The following is a 22,283-nucleotide window of genomic DNA, read 5'->3' as shown; positions in this document are numbered from 1 at the left end:
AGGAACACAGCATCTCCATGCGATGAAAAAAGCCGTTAAAGAATTTAAATGGAAACCATATTGCTACTTCGATGTCCAGTACGCGTGACCTTTGACCTTTTGACCCCAAAATCGATAGGGAACATCTTCATCCCATGGGTAGTCCATATGTATGATATGGTGACTGTAGGTAGAAAGGATAACGCTTTAGAGCCCGGAAACCATTGCGTCTACAGACGGAAAACCCGATTCCAGTATACCCCACCACAACTTGTTGCGGGGGGTATAATAACAAACAAGTGCAGAAATAGCAAAATTGGAAGTTAAGGGTCATAACTCTTCCAAAAGTGGAACTGGATCTGAGGAGTGTACTTGATTACTAGGATACCATTGCTCGAGTAACAGCGTGTCACTTCCGTTGATTGAACGTGCAATATTTGGGTGAGGCCTCTCATAATGTAGATTTCGTTGAAACAGGTTTTAATTTTGTTCTCAATGACCTCTCACTTTGAAATAATGACATAGCAGGGTCACCCAAACTCACTTTTATTGAAACCATACGCTCAATCAATGAGTAAAATTTGTAAGCGAAATGATTTATTGATAGTATATTGTTTAACGTCGTTAACAACACGGAGTCGCGGTTTCATCCGAAGGACCGCCCCATTTAGTCGTCTCTTACGACAATCAAGGGGTACTGAGGACCTATTCTTCTAACCCGGATCCACACGGGCGCTTGTGAAGTGACACGCTGTTATCGGAACGTTAGAACTACTTAGAAAGTTTCATATCAGTACCTCGAACCATTAGGGATAAAAGTGCGGTAAATGAAGTGCGACATAGATTGTACTTTTGGGTTCCTCTGGTTTCATTGATAAGGAACTAATAAGCAGAAATCCGAGTCACAAAACAACTCACGATTAAAACCATAGAAGTTTCAATGCTTCTGATTCTCATTTCTATTTCATTAAAAGAAGTCAATTCGAAATAATACAAAACGAACGATACATATCTTGACATTTTCAAGTTGTAAGTATTGTTCTTTATACAAGGATTGATACCTGCAATCTGAAATAAAGATTAAATAATAAATGTAACTAAATTCTTATACACAAATAATATCTAAATCTCTCTTTCAGCAACTTTGAATTTTTTACATAGAACGTCTAGACCCCATAAGAACTACATTGTAAGTTACATATGCCCAGTACCATTCCCGAAAGGTTAATAAGACTTGGGCGGAAACGTATCTTGTAAACATGAAATGTGGGAATTGTCATTGTTGTGAGCTAAATATGTATATCACGCATAACCTTAAAAACCAGTAGCACCCAAGGTATCTTCATTTAAAAGTATTATTACTGCCAGTTGAATAAACTGAATATTTGTGTACCCTATTTCACTCCATTATACAGACTGTGACACAACTGACCTTTGCAGATCAGCTGTATTTGATTTGGAAATATTAAAGTAGAATATTTTTCTGTATTATTGTCCTGACTAATGATATTAAAATTTTCTGAGAGAGTCTTTCACATTTTGTGGTAATTTTAAAGCGGGAAAATGTGCATTATTATTGGTATAATCTTATCAGAATTCATATGCTGGAGTGTCTTTCTGTAGTAGTTTTGATTATAGAGAAAAAATGCATTCATTACAGAATTATTTCAATATCACAAAGCAATCCTTAAGGTGAATTGAAAAAAGCGAGTTCATGAAAATTTTCATATCGTACAAGTTTTTGTTAATCTAAATTTAGACATTCGAGTACATGTTTTAATAAAGTCATCAAGTACAAACTTAAAACAAAGTCAATGTCTTCATAAAATATCAACTCAAAACATGATCAATGTCTTCAGAAAGTAGCTACTTCATGCAGTTCATTAAACAAAGTCCAATGTCCTTACCAACTGCATACATAAAACAAACTTAAGTCAATGTCTTCATAAAGTGCATACCTTTCAGACTTCGACGTCTGACATACAGACGTTGAAATACAGGAATATCTATGCAAGTATTACGAATAGACTGAAGGTTGTTTTTTTTTTACCACATTTATTACAGATATATATTTAACCAAGAAGTCCCGCTTGCATAAGATCAATCAAGTCCTGCTTATAGGCGGACGCTTCAGCAATTACTACAAAAAAGATAAACCATCAATTAGCGCATTGAATGTAAGTAACATAAACTCATTTGATTCCATTGTTCTCTAAAGTTTACGACATGTCTCAGTACATTGACTTAATTACGTACTTCTATGATGCCTGTGGTTAACTGATCCTTTGCTCGAAAGATTTTGTGTAAATTTTCACAAAAAAGCTTCCCAAAGAATGTCCCACAAAACGTATTTAGATAAAATGTCTTTATCCATCAACAATGCATGCAATTTACCAAATCAAGCCTAAGACGTTTAACATAGGCAGCGACTACAAGTACCTTCGCCAAACACCCGGTGTAAGAATGGTGAAGATAACGAACAGTGATCAATCTCATAACTCCTATAAGGAATACAAAATAGATAGTTGGGCAAACATGGACCCCTGGACACACCAGAGGTGGGATCGGGTGCCTAAGAGGAGTAAGCATCCCCTGTCGACCGGAAGTGAAAGTCATGGGTTTTGTGGGCGTGAGATAACACATATGGGTCCCGTGTCACCGTTGGCAGGATAAAGAACCCTCACTACAATGGCCCTGAGCGTCACACAAAGAACCCTCACTACAATGGCCCTGAGCGTCACACAAAGAACCCTCACTACAATGGCCCTGAGCGTCACACAAAGAACCCTCACTACAATGGTCCTGAGCGTCACACAAAGAACCCTCACTACAATGGTCCTGAGCGTCATACAAAGAACCCTCAATACAATGGCCCTGAGCGTCTCACAAAGAACCTTCACTACAATGGCCCTGAGCGTCACCCAAAGAACCTTCACTATAATGGCCCTGAGCGTCACCCAAAGAACCTTCACTACAATGGCCCTGAGCGTCACCCAAAGAACCTTCACTACAATGGCCCTGAGCGTCACACAAAGAACCTTCACTACAATGGCCCTGAGCGTCACACAAAGAACCCTCAATACAATGGTCCTGAGCGTCACACGAAGAACCCTCAATACAATGGTCCTGAGCGTCACACGAAGAACCCTCAATACAATGGTCCTGAGCGTCACACGAAGAACCCTCAATACAATGGCCCTGAGCGTCACACGAAGAACCCTCAATACAATGGCCCTGAGCGTCACACAAACAACCCTCATTATAATGGCCCTGAGCGTCACACAAACAACCCTCACTACAATAGCCCTGAGTGTTACACAAAGAAGTCTCAATACAATGGCCCTTAGCGTCACACAAAGAACCCTCACTATAATGGCCCTGAGCGTCACACAAAGAATTCTCACTATAATGGCCCTGAGCGTCACACAAAGAACCCTCAATACAATGGCCCTGAGCGTCACACAAATAACCCTCATTATAATGGCCCTGAGCGTCACACAAAGAAGCCTCACTACAATAGCCTTGAGTGTTACACAAAGAACTCTCAATACAATGGCCCTTAGCGTCACACAAAGGACTCAAACAGAATGACCCTGAGCGTCATACAAAGAACCCTCACTATAATGGTCATGAGCACATGGTCAAACTCTGTGTTCATCCGCCTAATGCAGGCCCCATGACAATAAACTGAGAGTAGACTTGAGTTGAAAATAAGAGTTTGTTATAGTCACTTGGCGTGTTAAAATCACACGAAATCCTTATTGTCATTTGGAATCAAATTGAAAATATCTCAAAATGAATTTCATTGACTGATAAATATCACTAATTCATGAGTAATTCGACTTAAATATACTCTCAACGTATGGTCAGGGAGCCTGGTCACATGTCTATTTGAGTAAAGAAATCCTGAATGGGATGTAAAACAACAAAGAGACACTGCAATTGATCCGCGTAAGACACATACACATGCAGTTTCCGGTAATGTTTACGTAGTGGTTACAGCAGACGATGTTGGAAGAAGGACACTGCTGAATCAAGGGCATCTCCTCGTACGTCAGATGGGTGATCACCTTCTCTCTGTAATCAATTAATTCTCATTCATAAATATAAGTCATTTTCCCCCACTAAAACAATTTTACTGTTTAAGCATTGGTATGAAGTTAAACATAAATATACAGCATAATGAATGGAAATTTAAAGTAATGATACGAATTTAAATCTTAAGTATGATGTGAATAGACAGAAATACATTGTACCATCCAGCCACAGTACATTCAATCTTGCGTCTTTAACTTTGAATCATTCTGCAAAATAATACTTACTCATATCGCAGCTCGTTTTGATGACATTTTCCGGTGTTTAAAAATCCACAAGAATTTTCTCCAACCTGGACAACTTTTCCTACTTTGATGATTTCGCTGACAACCTTGGAAACTGTTTTGTAACCAATGGGAGTACTTGTATCGGTGGAGCAGCAAAAATGTCTAAAATTTTTACATTTTTATCAGTTTTAATACAGCATTTGTATGCAAGAACACTGCATGTGATTGTCACGCGCGTTTTGAAGCTATATTATTTTACATGTACAATACTTAATCAGCAAATATGCAAAGAACATTGTATGATTTTAATATGAATATCTACTATCGCACAAAACGTACAGCGTGTGTGTACTTTGAAACATACAAATTTCTTATCACATCCATGTGAAACGTATATGTAATCCAAATATCACAATAAATGTGAATGACTCTTTTGTTGTTGCTTCATGTGAAAGTTTCGAAAGCCAATTTACAATTCAGGTGAAAATGCAAGACAAATGATAAGAAATAATTTAGGACAAAATACCTTGCAGAAGTGTTTAAAGAAATGTCCTAAGAAAGTGATATTGCTGAACAATTTACATGTCAGTTGTAAAGCAAAATCATCCCCAATTTTCTCTTTTGAAATACTTACGAATTGTCTCCTGTTTTAGGTCTTCTTCTGAGGGCAACCTGTAATCGAAAGGGAAGATCCCTAAAGTTGGCGTTAGCGAGAACTGCAAGTTGTTCGGATGTGAAAGGGTTTTGGATGAGATGGGAGGACAGTAAATAGCAACAGCCCAGGATTACCAGGGACAAGCAGACGATACCTTGTGCCATGATTGCTAGTGAGACTTTACCACCAAACGTCAGAAATACCAGATAAGAAGACCTCAGAAGACCTTATCGATAACCGTGTCGTCAAGGCTGTCCAAAAGATGGCTGCCTGGTCGCTTCGTACAGCAAAGTCATGCATTTTTTGTACCTAAAGTTTTTGTTTTTCTTTATATTTTTCGTTGCACTGTTTGGTTTTACCTTATATGTACGATACCGTGACAAACACTCGGAGCAACTCCAGACGAGAGATCATGCCGTAGCATCAAATGAAGATAGCCAGGTAGTGTCAAGTATTTTTTTTTAAAAATTATTGCCTTAATTAATGACATTCCTTGATATTCGTAGCCAATAGAAAGAATCAGTTGTTGCCTTGTTGACAATTCCTTAATAATCGCACCCAAGAGATAAAATCATTTATTGCCTTGTCGATACTTCCTCAATATTCGTATATAATTTGTTGCCTTCTTGACACTTCCTTAATATTCGTATACAATAGATGGAATCATAAATTGTATTGTCGACACTTCCTTAATGTATCGATATCCAATAGATAGAATCATGTATTGCATTGCGTACACGTCCTTAATATCTACATCTAAAAGATAGAATTTGTTGCATTGCGGAGACGTCCTTAATGTCTGCATCCAATAGATAGAATCATGTATTACATTGTGGAGACGTCCTTAATATCTGAATCCAATATATAGAATCATGTATTGCATTGTGGAAACGTCCTTAATATCTGCATCCAATAGATAGAATCATGTATTGCATTGTGGAGACGTCCTTAATATCTGAATCCAATAGATAGAATCATGTATTGCATTGTGGAGACGTCCTTAATATCTGAATCCAATAGATAGAATCATGTATTGCATTGTGGAGACGTCCTTAATATCTGAATCCAATAGATAGAATCATGTATTGCATTGTGGAGACGTCCTTAATATCTGAATCCAATAGATAGAATCATGTATTGCATTGTGGAGACGTCCTTAATATCTTAATCCAATAGATAGAATTTGTTTCCTTCTTGACACTTCCTTAATATCTGTATCCAATAGATATACTTCATTGTTGACACTTAATATATCGATATTCCCAGTAGATGGAATTTATTGCATTGTTGACACTTAATGTATCGATATTCCCAGTAGATAGAATTTAGTACTAAATATAAAATTCTGCAGAAGTGGACTACTGCTACTAACAAAGCTTGACTGTGAACATCTAGACTTGATTTTATACTGGTAACAATCTTTATTTCCATATAACTAATTATCAAACTTTACACTTTGTCGCTGTATTTTTCTATATTAAAGGATATCGTCAGAGTATGTACAGACGGGGAAGTTCCACTGAATGTTCGATATCAGCCGTTGAATCTGAAATCTTTAGGAGATGATGTATCTGGAAGCAACTTAGTTAAGGTAAAGTTCTGATTTTCAGCAACATATAATGGTACACGGTAACCCAACGACAATTCCTATAGTAAAACCTTTCATCTACTATTGTAAAACGTTGATACTATATTTGTTAATACCATACTGGAATAAATATTTTAGCAAACGTTAAATACTATGCTTTACTCTATCGAAAACGTTGAAACGCTAATTTACTATTATTAATACTTTCAAATTGATTTTTTTCATAGTGATCATATATTAAGAAGTAAATTTGATTTTTGTTATGGTGATCATATATGATCTAAATTTGGTTTTTGAAAATACGTAAGAATTGCGACACTTCACGCCGCCGTACTTAATGAAGACAATTATTCCGATGTGAAAATATGTCAATCTGAGATCGCCAGTTTGTCATAGTTAACGCGCATCATGAAGTATACCGGCGTGAAGCGTTGCAATTCATACCCTCGTGTATTTTCAAAAATGAAATATATTTCGTAAATCTAAATTCTACTTTTATTTCTTTCGGAATTCCCGGCCGTTATTTTGACGTGACATTTTTATCAAGATTCACACGCAACTGGTTTACAGCTGCTTTGCATTCATGAGGAAATGTCCATCATTACAACTGATGGCGGTATAAAAGGCAAAATAAAATCAAAAAGGCAAAACATTGGAAATGTAAATTTATCTGGATATCAGAAGGAAGAAACAATGACTTCTATGTGTACTGTGCTTTACCTTTTTATATTGTTATACAGAGTGAAGAAGAGTATATAAATGCACTCTTAAACTGGACAAAACCCAATCAAAATCTTACTTGCATCGAAGAGTCTCGCTTTATGGAGTTCTGGGTTCCGGGTAAAGACGTTGGGGATATCTGGAAGTTATATGAAGGTGAGGCTGGTGAACTATCCCACAATCGCCACACGCCTCCAATCTATTCAGGTATACAGAGAGTAATTTCTGATCTTCTCCAAAGTTTCCATGGTAATCCTTTCCTGCAGACAAGATTTGAACCGAGAGGGGGGTATGCAACATTACATGCAACTGCTGGGTCCATAGTGAACATTTACATCAGGTAATCTTTTTTCCTTGTTCAGTGTGACTAAGTTATCTGTCACATGAGCCAATAAAGTTCTTTGACAAGTGATATCTAACAACACTTTGATGCTACTTTTGGTTTACAATGAATGGCGTTACATTTGATTAGGTTTCATGCTGAATTCCAGTTGAACAAAGAACCGTTGTTACCTTTTTGGTTCACGCCAGCGTATTTCACAGGGAATTTAATTCTAAATACCCAAACCAATAAAATGCTGTACTTCCATCTCTATGTTCCAAACACCAAGGAGTTAAATGTCGGTGAGTTTTGTCCAACGCATCAAATATATAAATACTCTGAGTATGGTAAGTTTTTAATTCGGTTACTGACAAGTTGATGTTACAGGGGTTTCAACAGTCTCGATTGAAGTCAGCATTTCGCAAATTCTATGGTCGTTATAACTATCTAGTTCGTCAATACAACCTATCATTTGGTCAAATACTGCCTGACGTCTTTCATACCGATTGGTAGGCCGTTCTTGGCACACTGATTTTGACAACGGATAATTCCGTTTACCTGATCAGGATATAGGGCTCACCGCGGGTGTGACCGGTCGACAGGGGATGCTTACTCCTCCTAGGCACCTGATCCCACCTCTGATGTGTCCAGGAATCCGTGTTTGCCCAATTATCTATTTTGTATTGCATAAATTAGCTATGAGATCGATCATTGTTCGTTATCTTCACCTTTCATGAGATTGATCACTTCGTTATCTTCACCTTTCACCAATACAACCTGCCATTGGGTAAATTGTTGTCTGACATGTTTCATACCAATTGTTAGCCGTTTTTATAAACTAATTTTGACTAAGGATTGTTTCATTTACCTGATAATATATTGGGCTCACAACAGGTGTGACCGGTCAACATGGAATGCTTACTTCTCCTCGGCACCAGATCCCACCTCTGGTGTGTCCAGGGCTCCGTAGTTGTCCTACTCTTCATGTTGTATTCTTTGTAGGAATTGAGATTGATTACTGTTCGTTATCTTAACCTTTTTTACACGTGTAACTATAGCAACTATGGCTAAAGCTTTTATAATTAGAACTTTTATTTACTATGGCAAAAGCTTTTATAATTAGAACTTTTATTTACTGTGGCAAAAGCTTTTATAATTAGAACTTTTATTTACTATGGCTAAAGCTTAGAAACTTTTATCTTCTGTGATGGAAGCTTTGAGACATTTTACTGTGGTAAAAGCTTTGAAACTTTGCTTTACTATGGCAACAGCTTTAGAAATGTTATTTACTATGGCGAAAAATATACTTTGCAAAAGGTTTGAGTAATTTGACAAGTTTTATCATGGATGTGATTATTGTAATGACTAGAACATTATTATGTAATGGGTGAATACCCAGCCATGTATTTGATTTTATACATGATGTCTTATAAGCTAATTTAACAGACTGTCAGAAATAGGTTGTTGTATAATTATATATTATACTAGACATAATTATATGGTTAAGATCACGTTTGAGATTAGTAGTGTAATAACTCTTCAATATTAATTTGCAACAATTGTAAATTACGTTTGACACACACATAATTATTTCATTTATTTTCTGTTATAATTTGTTTTCTCGGACCAATGGAAAGTGTTTTACATGTAAAATATTGACGGAATGTTTTTTGCCAATGTCATAGTGAGAAATAGAGATATATCGTACTTGAAACTAGAGTTGACAAGGCTTATAAAGAACAACTGAACGTGTTTGATATTCCTGAATTGTCTTTATATCATAATCCACACCCATGTAATCCCAAAGATTTAGAATGGTATGGAAGTAACCGGCCTACCGATAATTTAATGGTGGACATTGGTTACCTTCCTCTAATGGAGCTAAAATCACAACCTTTCTATGGTGAACGCAATTTCAAATGGTCACGTGAAACATCCGTAAAAGAAGCGGAAAGTCAACTGGAAAAGGCATTCTTTCCCTTCAAACAGGTATGACCTTTTCGTTTTGTACATAGCTCGAACAATGTGATACAATATTACGACAGACAAGCTTGAGTTTAGTTATCCCCAAGTACGCTAACAAGAAAAGTACATCATCATGCAATATACATGTAAGACAGAAATTCATTTTAATTTATTAGTTGTGTTTATGAATTTGCACATGAACGAATTAAAACCGACCTTTGACTTTACCCTTTCATGATTTTTACTCACAAATATACTGAAACGTGTAGAATTGATGTACATTACTAAAAAAGATTATTTTAAATGAGTACTAGACTATGAAATAGTTAGTAGATGATCGGTATGACCGAGCGAGAGTCGAGTACTCGATTACTCATTGACATCCTTAATTAACAATAAACATTTTCATTCATATGTCGATTCGATATATCCCAGCGAACTCGAAATAAAAGACACCACAGAGTCGTCCACCTCTGCTTCGTACTTAGATATTTTATCGAACATAGATGTTAACGGCATATTAACAACTCAACTTTATGACAAACGGGATGATTTCAGCTTCTTCATCATTACCTTCCCATATCTATGTAGCAATATTCCATTATCACCTGCAAATGGTTTTTATGTCTCTCAACTGATTCGATACGCAAGAGCTTGTTCTGCGATCATTTTTTAAATGGAGGCAGACTACTGACAAACAAATTTATGTCACAGAAGTTTCAACAGTTTCGTTTAAAGTCAGCATTGTGTAAATTCTATGGTCGTTATAACGATTTAGTTTGCCAATACAACCTGTCATTGGGTCACGAGTTTGACTAAGGATTACTCCGTTTACCTGATCAAGATAAAGTGTTTACGGTGGGTGTGACAGGTCAGCAGGATGATGAAAGATGAAGATAACGAACAGTGATCAATCTCATAATCATGTGAGGCTTTTATTGTTAGGAGGAATATTTATTCATTGCATAATGTTTTATTGTTAAGTGAAATACATCGTCATTTCATAATGTTTTTATCAATAGGTGAAATACTTCATCATTGCATAATGTTTTTATTGTTAGGTGAAATCCTATTCATTGCATAATGTTTTTATTGTTAGGTGGAATCCTATTCATTGCATAATGTTTTTATTGTTAGGTGGAATCCTATTCATTGCATAATGTTTTTATTGTTAGGTGAAATCCTATTCATTGCAGAATGTTTTTATTGTTAGGTGGAATCCTATTCATTGCATAATGTTTTTATTGTTAGGTGAAATCCTATTCATTGCATAATGTTTTTATTGTTAGGTGAAATCCTATTCATTGCATAATGTTTTTATTGTTAGGTGAAATCCTATTCATTGCATAATGTTTTTATTGTTAGGTGGAATCCTATTCATTGCATAATGTTTTTATTGTTAGGTGGAATCCTATTCATTGCAGAATGTTTTTATTGTTAGGTGAAATCCTATTCATTGCAGAATGTTTTTATTGTTAGGTGGAATCCTATTCATTGCAGAATGTTTTTATTGTTAGGTGGAATACTATTCATTGCAGAATGTTTTTATTGTTAGGTGGAATACTATTCATTGCAGAATGTTTTTATTGTTAGGTGGAATACTATTCATTGCAGAATGTTTTTATTGTTAGGTGGAATACTTACCCTTTGAAGAAGCAATCAAGATGGCAAAGGGGGAAACTAAATTGATACACCATATCGTATTATGGGGAGCACTTGATGACCAGTCATGCTGAGGTTAGGATTTAATACATTTACATCGAGTAGTGTACATGTGTATATCTGAAATCTAAAGATATGCTGTTAGCGATTCTCAAAAATAAAATTTTGTATTTATTTCAGGATCTGGGCGGACTCTACGCGATGGTCCACTCGCGAGTCCGCCCATTATGAAATTTCTGAAAAATAATTTCATCTCCTCATGGTCCCTTGTCGCGAGACTGAAGAAGCTTGTACAGTCCACAGATAGCATTGTCGCCAAAATGGCTTCGGAGACACTGGATGCCTACTCGTAAGCTTCTTCGGGAAACTAATTAAATTAAGTGTAATGCAACAGAAATGCACATCCCGATTTGTAGTATTTCGAGTATGCGCTTCATATTAAGTAAACTCAGATTGGATATTTGTCGTGCGTGCACGGTAACGTTTGCTAACTGTGTTTCAGGTTTCCTGTGGAGATCATTGTCTATGATCAACGACAGAATATTGTGCATTATGAAAATCTGAACACTTTATTTGACGAGGAAGTCCCGGAGATATTGGATTTTGGAGGGTACCACTTGCTTGTCTAGTTGTAATATTAATGTTGGTAATTTTACAGTACGAGATGCATCTGTGCTGACCAGGCATTCCGATTCGATATTCTCATCTTCTCTTGTGACAGATGTAGTCAGAATTTAGCGTCCTTGACAAAATGAATTTTGATAGACACGGACAGAAGACTCCGTAACAATGAAATGCGCTTTAACGAAACAATCACAGTGGTGGCGAACACCTGTAAACTGTGCTACCAAACTCCGCCCTTAAAGACCAGAGGAACAAGTTTTAGAATGGTCAAGTACATGTAGTGTAGAAACCAAGTGGAACTATATTCAGCACAAGTCCTATAAATCTCGTAAAAACCATTCAACCATGTCAAAATCAAAACTCGATCTAACAACGATTGAGGAAGCTCAAATGTCCGGAAAACCAATTGAGACAGACGGACAGACAAAGAGGAAAACTATAGCCCCCTTCAGTTTCACAAGTAGGTAACAAATAAAATGCGATGCAAATGAGCCCGATTCAACACTCCGATAGAGCTGCGCAGTAAATACAAAACTCTGAAAAAATCTACAAGTACCTATGGGAAAAATGAGAGATGCAGATTGCATTCCTTGTTATTGGCAATTGAAAACAAGAGCAACGGATAAGGGGTGCATTTTACAAAAGAACTTACGACTTACGACCAACTTTACATATTGAATTTTTCTAGTTTTATTGTAAGATCCTTCACTCCAAATGCAAAATATTTTTTTTAAAATGTTGAAAATTTAGCCTCAGAAAACTTTTACTTCATTTACTCAAAGTAATAACTGTAATATAATTTAAGACTTGCGACACTGTCGTAAGTTGTTTTGTAAAACAGGACCCTGCACTCCTCACTAGCGAAGATAAAAACGATGATACAGAAATAATTTTCACGATAACTGAAAAAATATAGTAGTCGGGGAGGGGAGGGGAGGGGGATTCGAAATGTCTGAAGTTGATTATACATGTATATTAAAACTTTCATTGTTTTTGAAGATTTAATGTTTTCTGTTTGTAGGTATGGCGATATTTTGTCGTATCGATACGCTAATATGTTAAGGCGAGCAATGACAGCAGCGGGTAGGGACGTTACAGAACTTTAAAGAATGGGAGTGTGGTACAGCGTCGAAGATGTAATATCCAAGGACTGTTTTAATATATGAATAAATAAAACGTAAAAGTTGTCACGATGAGCAAAAACATGGACCAGTTGCTCCGAGTAACCGAAATTAGAATTGCATTCCTGAATGATGCCGTACATCAAAAGACTATGATCGATGTGCAGTTGAGATAGGAAAACCCAATTCCTTTCAGGTTACGATACACACGACGAGAATTCCTACATGATTTGATTACTGTGTTGTTTAGTAAACGAACATACACTAAATGTTGATTGTTTTTGTCTTAGATCAAGCAAGAGGTACTGAGGACCTATTCTAAGCCGGAACCCCACGAGAAGGAATTTGATTGATTAAATATTGTTTAACGTCCCTCTCGAGAATATTTCACTCATATGGAGACGTCACCACTGCCGGTGAAGGGCTGTAAAATTTTGTCCTATGCTCGGCGCTTACGAGCTTTGAGCAGGGAGGGGTCTTTATAGTGCCACACCTGCTGTGACACGGAGCATCGATTTTTGCGGTCTCATTCGAAGGACCGCCCCATTTTAGTCACCTTCTACGACAAGCAAGGAGTACTGAGGACATATTCTAACCCAGATCCCCACGGGACAGAAGGAATTTGGGATAGACATGTTGATGAAAGGTGAAGATAACGAACAGTGATTAATCTCATAACTCCTATAAGCAATACAAAATAGATAGTTAGGCAAACACGGACCCCTGGATATACCAGAGGTGGGACCAGGTGCCTAGGAGGAGTGAGCATCCCCTGTTTTATGTGAATACGCAGGTCAAGTTACTACCCAGTTGGTGATGCATTATGAGGCCAATCTAGCAATAATGATAGTTGGGTCAATGTTGGGTTAACTGTTAAAATAAATGTTTATTTGGTATAATTATAAATATTTACATAAATACCAAGGATGACCCATGAAGGCTCGAAAACTTATTTCCAATGGGGTCCTTTGATGCACGGATGTTTGCGCTAGGGGTCATTATGTGTGTGTAGGTGAGAACCTAGAGCGCTACCTCTGCGCTAGCTGGACACCACGGTATAATTAATATCATAAAACTGCTGTAGTGAGAAAGGAACCATTTGTTGGGTGGTTGGTATTAGCCCTTAGTTGGCCCAATGTCATAAATTCCACATGTCTTTCGCAAAGCATTATGGGTAGCAACCTCGGTACTTAGGCCGACTGCGCCATTTTGTAATAGTGCACATGGCATGTTGAGACTGACGAGTGTTACAAGTTTGTATGTATTTTGGTATGTTTTGATAGTTTTTATTAATTTGATATCAGTTTCAAAGTTTATGTACGATGTCAAAAAGAAATCGGTGTACAACACAGAAAGATATGTTATAACTTTAGGTAGACTGAACATGTGCAACAAACGAAGTTAATTTTCTAAATTTAACTTTAAATGGGTCTACTAGTTACCCATGCACGCTAGATTTTTAGTGAGTGCACGTGACATGTATGTACTATATATAGCTATGGCATGTACACCGATTTATATTTACAGTTTGATGAGTTTTATAAGGCGCTGGAAGCACATTAATGATTACATGTGGTGACTAACTTCGGTAATTAATATACATTTCTTAAGGAAAAGGGAGAGACATTATTTATTTATGTGAAAAACGTAACCCCCAGTTTCAAAATAAAGTGAATCTAGTGAAGCAAAACTTGGAAGACCAGTCACTATCCTGGCAGTCAGTAATTGAACTTTTCCCAACTGGTGTGAATCAAAACCCGCACACCCATTCCAGACTTCAGAGGCATATTGTAACACAGGTCTAATAAAAATTGTATACATTTTGGATAAGGTATTTCTTCCTACAATAAATTTTAGCTTTTTTAACAAACCAAGTATTTGATATGCATTATTTACAATGTTTTTAATATACACTGACCAGCTTAAATCATTAAAAAAAGTAAGATCAAGGTGATTGTGAACAGTAACATATTCAAGCTGATATTGTTGAAACAGTAGTTTCGGGGGGGAGGGGGGGGGGGGTCTACGGATTTTTTTCATAGTAAAAAACATTGCTTTTGTTTAAATTGAAGAAGCCATTGTTTGGACCATTTGTCTAGGACTTTTACATAATGATTAACGTGTCGTTCAATTACAGCAACATATCGTACGACGAACATTGAATAGATTGTCATCTGCAAATAATCTACATATTGACAATATAATGTCTGAAACGTCGTTAACATAAAGTTAAAAAAGCAGAGGTCCCAAGAATGAGCCTTGGGGAACACCAGCATATATGCTTCTGGTTGAGGAAAGAAGATTTCTATACATCATCATTTGTTTTCTATTACTTAAATAACTTGTAAACCATTCAAGTATATTACCATATATATCATATGTTTGTAGTTTGAAAAGATGGCCTTTATGCCAGACTCTGTCAAAGGCTTTAGAGAGGTCACAAAAAACATACTACATGATTTTCCCTCATCAATACTTTTACAGTGGAATGACAGTGTAAAAAAAAAAACCTGCTTGGTACTTTTAGAACAAATTATTTTTATGAAAATAATTATAAGCATGCTTAAAGATATATCTTTCCATAATTTTGCTGACACAGCTTAAAAATAAGACTGGTCTATAATTGGATGCTAGAGATGGATCATCTTTTTTAACAATGGTAATACATGAGCCAGTTTCCAAGGACTTGGAAAACATTTTTCAGAAAGGGATCTGTAGAATAACATACATAGTGGTTTAGATTACAGATTTTGCTGTATGTTTCAGCATTTTATGACTAATACAATCAAGACCCATTGTTTAATTTACTGGAATATTACAGAGAACGTCTAACATATCTTGTTCATTGATAGTAATATCACCAAGAGTATCATTACACATCAATTACTTAGCGGGTAATTATACATGTACACCCGTATCATCAATATTTGAAACACAAGAAAAATACTCGTGAAGTACATTTTTTTTAAATAAAAAAAATAATAAAAATAAACTTTTTAGAGCACTGACCAGTCGGGCTTGTAGGAGTGGAATGCTTACTAGACCGACTATAAATTTACTGGTCCAAAGAAAATAATGGCAATAACTATTGTTTTCTAGTTTTTATTTATCAGCTTTGTTTTATTCATTATACATAGGCTGTATACCGGTACCTCTGTACCTCAATTCTACGTCATAAGCCCACATCATCAAGAACTTGAGGGATGATTGCAAACATATTTAGAGCTGGCTGACACTGGACATTCATAGGCGTAGCTTGGGTTCGAATATTACCGAGGCATTTTAACAACGTAAAAGGTGGGGTTTTTTTTTACCGAGGCAGCTGACTCGGTTGCCTCAATGGAAGCTACGCCACTGACATTATCTCTATTTGCAAAAATAGGAGTTTTCCCTGCTTCGCCAATTCCTACAGATATTCGATCTGTAAAGTCAGTTGATTCATCGCATATGCAACTAGAAACGTTTGCTTTCTTGATCTCTCGAATATTATCTCGTGAAGCTTTTGTAAGTAGAAAGTAGCAAGGTACAAAAGGTGATGCTACTTTGTATTTGTAATATGTTGAAACATACATACAGTCCTTTCATTTTATTTAGATCAGTTATGAATTTGTAATCTATAAACCTACGATGATAATCATCAATAAGGTGTGCCGTCCTGAATCTGAGAACCATCTGATCATCATCATGGTCATGGTCAGCTTTTCGTAGCTGGTCCAGGCATTTCTGTGCTAGAGTTCTTTTCAGACTATATCTGAATGAAAAACACTTGTGATTTACAATGTACTTTGATCATGTTGTTATATTGCATCCCTTTTATCCCGTGGGGATCCAGGTTAGAATAGGTCCTCAGTATCCCGTGCTTGTCGTAAAAAGCGAACACATGGGGCGGTCCTTCGGATGAGACCGAAAAAACTGAGGCCCCGTGTCACAGCAGGTGTAGCACGATAAAGAGTCCTCCCTGCTCAAAGGCCATAAGCGGTGAGCATTGGCCTAAATTTTGCAGCCCTTCACCGGCAATGGTGACGTCTCCATATGAGTGAAAAATGCTCGAGAGGGACAGTAAACAATATAACAATCAATCAATCATGCATCCATTTTAAACTTTCCATTCCACGGATGTTGCTAAAACGCGGAATGGAAAACGGAAAGGAATTTAGGAATAAGAATGATTAATGTAGCTAAGATAACACCAAAAATCAGGGACAATGCTTTATTTTGATTAAAATTTTAAAAAATTGGAATTTGTTTACAAGCGGTAAAACAATTTTATCTTAAAATTCTGCATCACAAAATGGTTAATGAAGTTAAACGTTTATATAAAAAAATTTATAAAGAGTTTTACAAGAATTTCGGCATTGTCAGAGTTGTTGGCGAGCAGTGACACCTATGGGTAGAGAATGGAAAGAACACATATGGCTTATATAAACATTTTGTGTTTGATTTATTATTTTTTTTAAATTAACATAGACTTTGTGATCACAGCACTCCAATCCTAAATAGGGAGACTTCTGGCAGTTTATTTCTAAACTAGACATTTAGATTAATAATAAGATGACCTAATTCCATTCAAGCATACATTTTCTGTTAGCCGTTTAGCTATCTCATATATTAAGAAATAAATCTGTTAGACTCTAATTCATCTTACTATGGATCGTAAACTGAGTGGTTAGAGCATCGCGCTCAAAATCACACGGCCTCTCACCTCTGTCGGCGCGGGTTCGAATCCCGCTCGTGCCGGTAAGTGAGAAAGTTTCCCAGTTTATTTTCGGAAGGTTGGTGGTCTCTTCCCAATGTACATTGTATCTGGGTTCTCTCTTCCACCAATAAAAACTGGGCGCCACCATATAACTGAGAAATTGTTGAGTGTGGCGGAAAACATCAATCAATTAATCTTTCCCTCTGTATCTCTTCAGGTTCAACACTAATCCGCAGGATATCAGTAATGTACGAACTTTCACATAAATTCATCCCAACTGAGGCATCCATTTTATACACACAGGACTCGTTCGCTTTAAAATTTGATGAAATAAATGTGTATTATATCAGGTGTAAAACTAAATTCAAATTCAAATCCAATTATCTTAAAAATATCTAGTTCTATTAAAAGCAAGTTCAATTTAAACAGGTTATGTTTGAGGAAAATCGTTGAAAAAAATATTTCATCTTTTACAATGTTGTTTTCGGGGGACCTTTTATTCATTGGATAAGCTCATAGGTAGCAGCCAGAATAGGGTACTAAAATTGAAAGGGGATTAAAGTCTTTTTCAGTATGTTTATTTTTTTTAATTTTTTTTGTGAAACAACATATTGTCACAATCTGATCAGGATATAGGGCTCACAGTGGGTGTGACCGGTCGACAGGGGATGTTCACTCCTCTCAGACACCTGATCCCACCTCTGGTATATCCAGGGGTCCGTGTTTGCCCAGTTCTCTGTTTTGTATTGCTTATAGGAGTTTTGAGATTGATCACTATTCGTTATCTTCACCTTTATAGAAGTTATGAGATTGATCACTGTTTGTTATCTTCACCTTTCATCTACAAATCTCCATTGCTGTCATAGTTTGAACTTTGATTTTATACTACATGAGAATGCTAGTATATTGTCTTGATATCAAATTATTATAAAACAACATAAAAATCAATTCAATGCATATCAAACTTTATTCCAAAATTCCCTTTTAAATAAAAATGTAACCCCAGCATTTCCAGTACATTAAGCTATCCGTTTCACCGTTCTTGTATTGGAGTTGTATAGCAGAATTTCTTCATACAAATCTTCTTGTCTCAGGAGCATTACAAGCTTTCTCTGCTTGTAGGCGTTTCGGAAACTGAAATATTATGATTTTTATTTCTTCATTTATGTCAGTAACTATAAACTAGTTTTTCAGACACATAACATTTACATGTACATGTATATCATTCCTTAAAATGAGATATAATACTCACACATAATAGTTGATATGCCGAGGACGCTTTTCCTCAGAGACATCATTGGCGGTGTTCTTCCGATATTGGATGAACTCTACACAGTAAACATAACAAAAAATCAACTATGAAATCTGCATCGAGAAAGATAAACACAATTTTAGGTCCATCAGTGCCAAAATTTTCCTACCTTTCATTTGCGAAAGGCCTTTCTTTAGGATGAAAATGAAGCAGGTGATGGAGGATTTTGTTGCTTTTAATACTGCTGGTAAGGCAGTACAAGCTATAATTACCATTGATAGAATTCCCATCTCCACAGCCATCTGTCAAAATGTTTTATGAAAATTCAGAGACCCCTATGTTGATATGCAATGTAGATGAAGACAAAAACCGACAAGTTACCTCAGCTATATGTTTGTAAGTTATAAGAATAAATTCAGTATGTTTATTATTGTCTGTAATAATCGTATAACTCACGAAGTACATTTCCTCTCTCCCGGTACACGGTGCCGGCTTCTCCATTACACCGATCCACACTGCCAAGTTCTCAGTGAAACTTAGGGTCCTCTCTTGGCTGTATAAACGACAATAGCATCAATATAGTTAATATAATTTTAAACACTGTTTTGTGTAGATAAACTAAAAAAGAATCAAGAATAGTCTGATGACCTTTCAGTGGCGGATCTAGAATAGTCTCCGGAGTTTACACCCCTTCACAATGATTGGAAAATATCACCCCGATTACTTAGTAGTATGTAGAGGAACAAGAAAATCATATTTCGACTACCCTCCTCTCTCTTTCTCTCTCCCTCTCTCACGGGGACTGTTTGACTCACCAGCAGAAGAACTCTTGCTGTTTGGCTGTGATGACAGGCATTCCAATCACCAAAGCTAGGCCTATAATGGCTGGTTGTTTCTTTGTCCAGTTAGCCATGAAGATTGTGATACTTCTAACTATAAGCGAAACACAGATCACAAAACAAAGATCACTAGGCTGTGTTGTTTATGACCTCACAATACAATGATGATTGTTACGTCATTTAGCTCTGGAGAACAACAACGCAATAATCGCTGTTACGTTCATATTATGACGTCATTGGATTGAACACAAACTTCTTAGATCCGCGCCGTATACTCTACTTAAGAAATGTGGAATAAACTTCGTGGGAGAGAGATTACAACAACTTGTTTACAAATTGTCAGGAACCGCCTAAATAGCCAATCATTGTCTGTATAGCGCAGTCTGACTGACTGATAGTTCTCATGAATATTCCAAGCGAATGGTCATGCGGACATGACCCCCTATGGGGTTATGTCAGATCCTATTGTAGCGATTGTGAGCGTATTCTAGGATGTGATTTTAATCAGATTGAATAAAACAGTAAAAAAAAAATGAATGCTAAGAAAAACACATTTTTAGGGGAAACAACTTTTATATGTCAGTGTTCTGGAACTTACCCCCCCCCCCCCCCCCCCCTCTCCGCACTTTTCATCTTATATCATGCTGACGATGCTACAGTTTAAGCGAGCGCAGCTACATACGTGTGTTTTGTAATGTTCATGCTTTGATCAGCAATTCAACAATATCTGTTTACCATATACTCAGTGCATGAATGGGATTTGGCAGCAGAAACAGCGATAGAATTTACTTTGCCGGTCCCCAGAAACAGTCTAATTTTGGAAACTGAACCTTGTTTGAAGTTTTGAGAAAATCAATGCGGGGAGATGGGTTAATAGCGTTTTAACTGCAAATATCCACACCTTTGGTCTCGTTAATTTAATGCTAAAAGGGTAGTGTGTTAATTGGAGGTACACAACGACTGACCAATGTTTACGTTAGTCTATCTAGTCGAAATAAGCCATTTCTCAATTTTGGAAACTGCATCGTGTTTGAAGTTTTGAAATTAGATGCGGGGGGGGGGGGGGGGGGGGGTCCAACTATGTACAGTAATGGGCATCGCATGTAATAGCGAGCGAAGCTCGCGACGCGACGAGCTCGCTCAAATGATTACGCAATTGAGTCACGTGATTTGCTCTTCATCAGCTGGAAAATGATGAGGATTACCCGTAATGCTTCCGGAAAAATGTCGCCGTCGCTGCGGAATACTTCATTGACGACCCCGTAGATAAGCAAATAAATAGTTTGGAAAGTACAACAAATGATTTTAAATTCCAGATAAGCTTTCCCATACATTCGTACGTTTTGTTGTGAATAATTGCTTGATTTGAAAGAAAAACAACATTCTCTCACCAGAGAGTGTGTTACACATACAGTAGTGCAAGGAACGCACGGAACTCTGGGTAGAGAATGGAAAAACAGTCGCAGCTAATGATGACGTCACAGTGCACTGTTCATCAACCGCGTTATATTTCCCGCGTTAAATGCATTGCCTCAAGTCGTGTTGTAAGATATGGGTCTTCGATCGTATGAACGGTCACACCGTAAACATATTAAGTATTCACAATGTTTATGTCTATATCCGCCGATGCAGGTTTTTGTAAAGTATCTGACACAGTGTTGGTGGGGTGTGTGGGTTCGAAGGATCGCCTCTCAAGGCCTGTTGCCATAGTTAAACCCAGAAGTTGAGAATTTATAAGAACGTGGGATGCCAAACTTCCGCCAGAGTTCGTTTGCTCACAAACAAAATCTATACATAGGTGACGTAATGAAGCCTCGGCGGGGAGTTTGCGTGGGATGCCCTCATGGGATTTGCGGAGACAGCCGAGTGTCTGGTTGAAAGAGACTAGGTTAGTGAGCAAACAAACTCTGGTGGTAGTTTGGGGATGTACCGGCACTCGAATAACCTCGGTCGGTTCCATCTAACCTGGGATGTTAAGCTCCTTGTCGAGGCCTCATTACTTCAGTTTGTAAGCAAACGAACTCTGGCGGAAGTTTGACTCGGATGTATGTATACAGTGACATATAACATGTTTAACGTCACTGATCAACTGGAACTAATGACAACTCCCGCGAAATACAGTCCATTTTAACATTTTTTTTTTTATAACACTCTCAATGTTTGTAACTATTTCTCTTTGAGAATTATGGGAAGGGGGGGGGGGTTATAGCAAGGAAAATGTTTTAAAAACATTTTAATCACTACTTTCTGAAAGTGGAGTTTTTCCGGGAGAGTAAATTGACGATCGCATTGCAAATGTTAGGCGTAGCTACATATCACTTTACTGTCATACATCCGAGGCTAGATGTAGGGTACGGGTGGGTACCGGAATCTGCCGAATGATGCCCCGGGTGGGAAGAAAGTGTTTTATGCCTAAAACGAACAATTACTTAAACGCCATAAACTTGTAAGTATTTTTATCCATTACATGTATGTGTACTCTTGTGGCATGTATCGAAAACATTGTATTGAAATACTCTTAAACTTTTACACGAAAGT

At 37.0% G+C, this 22,283-nt stretch overlaps 2 protein-coding genes across 3 annotated transcripts; one reads left to right on the top strand and one right to left on the bottom strand.

Annotated features, from left to right (window-relative positions):
• Positions 1–910: 910 nt before the first annotated feature.
• LOC125671798 (uncharacterized) lies at positions 911–5,219 on the bottom strand. 2 transcript variants are annotated; one of them, XM_048907709.2, is made up of 4 exons: positions 4,936–5,219; positions 4,302–4,463; positions 3,944–4,056; positions 911–2,119 (listed from the first exon to the last, which is right to left on the bottom strand). In XM_048907709.2, exons 1-4 carry the CDS (start codon positions 5,118–5,120, stop codon positions 2,052–2,054), a joined length of 528 nt encoding a protein of 175 aa, XP_048763666.1. In that variant the 5' UTR covers positions 5,121–5,219; the 3' UTR covers positions 911–2,051. The 2 variants fall into 2 exon arrangements, with proteins under 2 accessions (XP_048763666.1, XP_056017144.1); XM_056161169.1 differs by having other exon boundaries at positions 911–4,056; positions 4,936–5,195.
• On the top strand, positions 5,188–13,227 carry LOC125671781 (selenoprotein N-like). The gene is made up of 9 exons (XM_048907687.2): positions 5,188–5,397; positions 6,440–6,547; positions 7,285–7,604; positions 7,737–7,888; positions 9,394–9,575; positions 11,183–11,288; positions 11,394–11,562; positions 11,716–11,823; positions 12,859–13,227. The coding sequence occupies exons 1-6, from the start codon at positions 5,251–5,253 to the stop codon at positions 11,285–11,287; spliced, it is 1,014 nt and encodes a 337-aa protein (XP_048763644.2). The 5' UTR covers positions 5,188–5,250; the 3' UTR covers position 11,288; positions 11,394–11,562; positions 11,716–11,823; positions 12,859–13,227.
• The last annotated feature ends 9,056 nt before the right edge of the window (positions 13,228–22,283 follow it).

This window comes from Ostrea edulis, chromosome 4 (assembly GCF_947568905.1).
Source record: "Ostrea edulis chromosome 4, xbOstEdul1.1, whole genome shotgun sequence".
NCBI lineage: Eukaryota > Metazoa > Mollusca > Bivalvia > Ostreida > Ostreidae > Ostrea > Ostrea edulis.
The sequence above is the reverse complement of the archived record's forward strand: the minus strand, read 5'-3'. Positions and strand labels throughout refer to the sequence as shown.

What these genes read in the sequence shown, in the direction of transcription:
- LOC125671781 (XM_048907687.2), top strand. Translation starts at nt 5,251, where the DNA reads ATGCATTTTTTGTACCTAAAGTTTTTGTTTTTCTTTATATTTTTCGTT. An exon ending in CATCAAATGAAGATAGCCAG is followed by an intron (nt 5,398 to 6,439) that starts GTAGTGTCAAGT and finishes TCTATATTAAAG; the next exon opens with GATATCGTCAGAGTATGTAC. An exon ending in CTGGAAGCAACTTAGTTAAG is followed by an intron (nt 6,548 to 7,284) that starts GTAAAGTTCTGA and finishes ATTGTTATACAG; the next exon opens with AGTGAAGAAGAGTATATAAA.
- LOC125671798 (XM_056161169.1), bottom strand. Translation starts at nt 5,120, where the DNA reads ATGGCACAAGGTATCGTCTGCTTGTCCCTGGTAATCCTGGGCTGTTGC. An exon ending in CCTAAAACAGGAGACAATTC is followed by an intron (nt 4,464 to 4,935) that starts GTAAGTATTTCA and finishes TAAAAATTTTAG; the next exon opens with ACATTTTTGCTGCTCCACCG. An exon ending in CAAAACGAGCTGCGATATGA is followed by an intron (nt 4,057 to 4,301) that starts GTAAGTATTATT and finishes AATTGATTACAG; the next exon opens with AGAGAAGGTGATCACCCATC.